The sequence below is a fragment of the Octopus bimaculoides genome, chromosome 13 (genome assembly GCF_001194135.2).
Source record: "Octopus bimaculoides isolate UCB-OBI-ISO-001 chromosome 13, ASM119413v2, whole genome shotgun sequence".
NCBI classification, from domain to species: Eukaryota; Metazoa; Mollusca; class Cephalopoda; order Octopoda; family Octopodidae; genus Octopus; species Octopus bimaculoides.
In genome coordinates, this window is record NC_068993.1 from 44801649 (window position 1) to 44807245 (window position 5597).

At 37.1% G+C, this 5597-nt stretch overlaps 1 protein-coding gene across 6 annotated transcripts in view; it reads right to left on the reverse strand.

The window, feature by feature from the left end:
* LOC106880673 (nucleoporin p58/p45) overlaps positions 1–5597 on the reverse strand; it is a 58999-nt gene that overhangs the window by 35459 nt on the left and 17943 nt on the right. For all 6 annotated transcript variants that reach the window (XR_008265390.1, XR_001410772.2, XR_001410771.2 and 3 more), the window contains exons 4-5: positions 1599–1676; positions 346–519 (exon numbers count right to left, since the gene is read on the reverse strand). Coding sequence is in view for 3 of the 6 variants with exons in the window: in XM_014930727.2 (XP_014786213.1) it covers positions 346–519; positions 1599–1676 (252 nt within the window). In the remaining 3 variants the exon portion in view is untranslated. The remainder of the gene's footprint in view (positions 1–345; positions 520–1598; positions 1677–5597) is intronic.

The following is a 5597-nucleotide window of genomic DNA, read 5'->3' on the forward strand; positions in this document are numbered from 1 at the left end:
AAAATCCACTCACAAGGCTTTGGTCAGCCAAGGGCTATAATAGAAGACACTTGCCAAGAGTGTCACACAGTGGGACTGAAACCAAAACATGGTTGGGAAGCTGACTTAACACCTGTGTGGAAATAAGTGTGTAAGAAAAAAAAAAAAGCAATCAACTCAAAACTAAGTTTGATTTAGATTTGTTACTAAAAGTTTCATAGATGCTGTTTGCACTGTGAAACTTTTATAAGAAACTAGGTAAATATAACATTGTCACACAAAGATATTTGGTCCCTTATATATACGGGTACATTATACTGGTTAATGCTCACCCCTAATGACAAAAAGATAAAACAGACAACTTACCTGAAGCTGCAATGGACACTTTTGGATCAACACCGCCCAAGCCTTTTGAAGCTATTTGAGAACTAGGAATGCTGCCTGTAATAGATGTTGTGCTTGTTGTGGTTGAAAACAAGCCAAAACCTGAAGTTCCAAGACCGAAGCCACTGCTGCCTCCAAGTGTTGAAGATTGCACACCTAAGATTGGCATAAAAAAAAAAAAAGAAAAAATAATAATAAATAAAACCAAAAATTTAACAGAAACAATAGATTTTTCTGATACAAACATTGTTCATGCAAACTTAAATTATCCTATTTTCTCATCCACAGCCATAAATAACTAAAATGTTATTTTCCCTCTTTCCAGCAGGAATATCTCCTCTACAGCATGACACCAGTTCCTCCTGGTATAAAGACACCTTCCTCAATACTGCACCTCATTTTCAGCTGAAGGGTCTTATCTTGCAAGTTATTAAGCGGTGACCTCACTAGTGCCACTGCTGTGTAAAAGGCACCAATTACATTCTCTAAAGTGGTTGGTATTAGGAAGGGGCATCCAGATGTAGGAAACACGCTAAAGAAGACAGCGCTCAGCTTGTCAGATCCTGTTGAACCATTCAATTCACACCAGCATGGGAGTAGGATGATGGTGATGATAAATCACAATCAACTGACTTAAAGGGTCAATGTAATGTAGGAATGCCTTTGAGCCTAAAAACATTCAACCCTTTAGCATTCAGATTAAAAAATCAAATGTAGTACTTATTTATTCACATTGTTTTACTTTTAGAATGACATTGTAAGGTAGGTGTGAGAGGCCAGATCTGGTCAGTTTAAACATAAAAAGGTAAAATACTTGGGCTGGATATGGCTAGTTTGTATGCTAAAGAGATAAAACAGTATCTATATATTTTTTAATTACTGAAATCAATTTGCCAGACATACTTGGTCTGGTGAATCCCTCGTAATTTGATCACCTACTGTTTTTAATCAGTTACTGCTAATCCACAAGGTATTGATCAGCCCAAGTCTATATTAGAAGATGCCTTGCAGTGAAACTGATCCCAAAACCATGTGGTTGCAAAGTGAGCTTCATAGCTACACAGTCATGCCTACACTTTTCCACAACAATTCAAACTAAAGACTAGCCATATTACCTGCCCCAGCTGATAATTGTATCCCCATCCTAGGATGATGTAAAATGAGCATGGGCATTTCCATGCTCATTCCCTTTCAAATGCGTGCATGCACACACACAAACACAAATGCATACATACCAAAACCAGCACTGGTAGTTGCAGGACCACTCAAACCAGAGAAAGAAAAACCAGTTGCAGGCGCGGTGCTTGTTAGACCTGCAAATTAAAATAAAACAATTATTAAACTTAATAATTACAAGTGTGTATGAGAGAGAGAGAGACAGACAGACAGACAGAAGAGGAGGAAACATTGTTATGCTTTAATATTTTTTTCTAAATTCATTAAGTGTGCAGTGATTCCAATGAAAAACTGAAATAGTATTTATTGATAACAGATCCAATTAAGTAAGAACTCAATATAGCATCACAATGGCAGCCACATCAAGGAGAGAGAGAGAGAGAGAGAAAGAGAGAGAGAGAGAGAGAGAGAGAGAGAGAGAGAGAGAGAGAGAGAGAGAGAGAGAGAGCATATGAAACTTAACAGGGAATCAATCAATATTTTAAATATTTACAGAAGTCACCTAAGTGAGGGAACCTCCACATGGTCATTCACCCTGCTAGAAATGAAAGCCAAATTTCTTTCAAATCAAACTCCAATGTTTTAAACCAGGAACAACACACTGAATAATGTAGTTCAAGGTACAACAAAAAGACAGGATGGTTGATTACAGCTAGAACGGTTTTGACAATAGGTATGTTCAATCCAGGTTGACTGGGGTTAAACAATCAGAATTAAATGCCAGTTCAAGCCACCGTCTTGTAAAATCAATCTGACTGAGAAAGGAAACTAAAGTAGTAAAGGCCTTGCTAGCTGGAGGCTTACCTATTTTACCATTCAGATTACTTTGGTCAAGTGTAATGCTTACTTATTCACATTGTTTTGAATTAATCATGCGTTATCTCATAGATTAAAGATTTTTGATGGCCGTTGCCAGTACCGCCTGACTGGCTCCCGTAGGATTTTCGAGTGAGATCGTTGCCAGTGCCCCTGGACTGGCTTGTGCGGGTGGCACATAAAAGACACCATTTCGAGCGTGGCCGTTTTCGTGCGGGTGACACGTAAAAGCATCCACTACACTCTCTGAGTGGTTGGCGTTAGGAAGGGCATCCAGCTATAGAAACTCTGCCAAATTAGATTGGAGCCTGGTGTTGCCATCCGGTTTCACCAGTCCTCAGTTAAATCGTCCAACCCATGCTAGCATGGAAAGCGGACGTTAAACGATGATGATGATGATGATTTATTTTTCAGAATGACATTGAAGGGTAGGTGTAAAAGACCGGATCTGGACATTTTTAACATAAAACAGGTGGAATATTTGGGCCTGGCATGGCTGGTTTAAATGCCAAAGGGGTAGGAGCTGTTCAATAATAGAAACATACAAACACAAAGGAGTTGATTTGAGCAGCATTCACCTGTATATTTTGAAGAAGAAAAAAAAGAAAAAAGAAAGACGATGCTCCTAAAGACAAATATGACTCCTCAGTCAATATTAGAATTCCCTTTCTGACATAGGTGGGTTGGATAGAACTGCAAATTTCATAGTATTTTATGTAAATCATTTCAATGTTTAATAATTTCCAATTCTGGTATGGCTTAGTCAAGTCACTTAAGCAGTATCTGAATACCTCATTAACCACATTTTTGAGGGGGCTGGATGTTCTTGTGCTAGACAATATAAGTCTTCCCATACAGCTACTTCCATCTGGCATGCACAAATCAGCCGTCATGACTGAAACAAGCTGTATTGGTTTTTGAAATATATTTTATGGATGCAGGTGTGGCTTGTGTGGTAGAGAAGCTTGCTTCCCAACCATGTGGTCTTGAGTTCAGTCACAATCAGTGGCACCTTGGGCAATGTCTTCGACTATAGCTCCAGGCTGAGGGTGGATATGGTAGACAGAAACTGAAAGCAGTCTGTTATGTCTTCCACACTGAATTAGCTAGGAGAATTCATTGAAATAAACCTTATTCTAGTCTATTGTGAACTTATTCACTCTAGAAAGAGTGAAATCAGTAATGCCCAATTGTAAATTTTTTAAATTCATACTGTTAGAAATTCATCATAATTTTACTGGCTAAATGCATGTTTATATGTATTATATATAAATTACATGGAGATCATAATGGATGGAAACCCCTGTAATGGTTGCTGCGATTTTTGATGCAAGGATTTCCCCGTCATTGCCTATTTCCAATCCACATCTGCAGCTGGGTATGAACTCATTACTACAAGATAGCAAAAACACTGATAACTACTGCTGCTGATAAATGAATTGCTACATTAGTTCCAATACAAAACACTGGAATTTTTACAGCCCTGGTTGCTGAATGAATTATACTATCCTCTAAGTTAGTTGTTGCATATTGCCAGGTAGGCCTGTAAGAATAGATTTGTGACTAAAGGTTTTCCAACCATGACCACCCTGTTCAACTGTTTCTTCACTATCTTGGAGGTCTACCCTAACATTTTATCACTTTCTGCCCCCATGTCTTTTAAAATGTGAGAAGTCCTGTCGCTGCTCTACAGCAAGAATCCTTATTCAGCTCTGACCCTTTCTCTCATATTTTACCCCTTTATCCCTTATACTCCAAGCATAAAGTTCCTCCCTTCCCACTCAGGGTTTGTAACCTTGCAAACTGCAAGGTGACCTCACTGGTGCCATGAAAAAATTTACCAAATACACACTACAAAATGGTTGGCATTAAGAAGCTGTAGAAACCATACTAAACAGACACTGAAATATTGGGTTATTGCAACAAATTTTATTCAACAAAAACATCTTTAAATGACAGTCTGACCGTCTGCCAAGCAAATGGGAAGTAGTAATTGAAGTAGATGGTGAATATGCTCCAGAATAATCATTTAAAGATGTTTTTATTGAATAAAATTTGTTGAAAAAAAGCTGCAATAATTATGCACCAACCCAATACAATGTGGTTCTTGGGTCCATCAAATCCTGTCATTGTCTAACCCATACCAGCAAGGAACAGAGATGTCAAATGATGATGATGATGGCAATTATCCATTGCCTTTTCATTTTGAAGATAGGATTATTTTGAAAGAAATTTGACTGCTATTTCTAGAAAGCCAAGCAACCACACAGAAGCCTCCTTATTGGCTCAAGGTGAATAGCTGTGGTGGTAGATCCAATGTTTTACATGGGGGTTGGAGGGAGGGCTAGAAGGACTGAAAAGGAGGCAGACAAATTGCCATGTCTAATAAAATTAAGAAAACTTTCAGTTATCTTTAAAATACCATGATGAAGAGAGAATTAGATAAGGAAGGGTACCATAAAATTTTACTAATATTTTCAGATGGCTCTGGTATTCATTAGTTTGAGAACTGCTGATAGAGTTGTTACTGTACTGCTAAAGATCACAATCCTCGCTTAAAATTTCTGAGTTGTTTCCCTACCCTCACCTTTTTTTTTTTTTTTTTTTTTTTAGCTATAATTAAGTCTAAGATAATCACTGATTTCATTGCTAAGGGTGTGATTTAAAAATTTGAAATACATCACATTTCTCAGAAGATAATGAAGGCTATTAAACCTAATGTACACTTTCAACTTGTTATTTATGTTGTTTTGACCACACTTTATCTCAATCAAATGCATCAACATAATTTAACACCCGTTTTTAATGTTGACATGGGTTGGACACTTTGACAGAGCTCAATGAGCTGCATCAGGCTCCAATGTCTTAACCCATTACCTACCAGTGATCTCATATGAGATCACTTAAAAATTACAAATTTCGTAATTATCTGTCAATATTTACACATATCTAACCTTTTTGCTATAACTACTAGGTATATTTCTCTGATATTCAAATGAGGTTTGCTAATTTTTCACCCAATATCTTGCTTATTTCTATTTAAAATGTTATTTTGATCATTCCAGTGTGTTTCTAAGGCTGTTTTATGCTAGAAATCAAAGTTTCATAAAAAAATTCCAGTTAATAGAATTATGGGAGGTAATGGGTTAATGTCAACCATCTTTTTTTTTTTTCATGACACTGTCTTTAGTGAGGTTGCCAAGTAACATGCAAGACAAAATAAAAAAGAGTAAAAGAAAAAA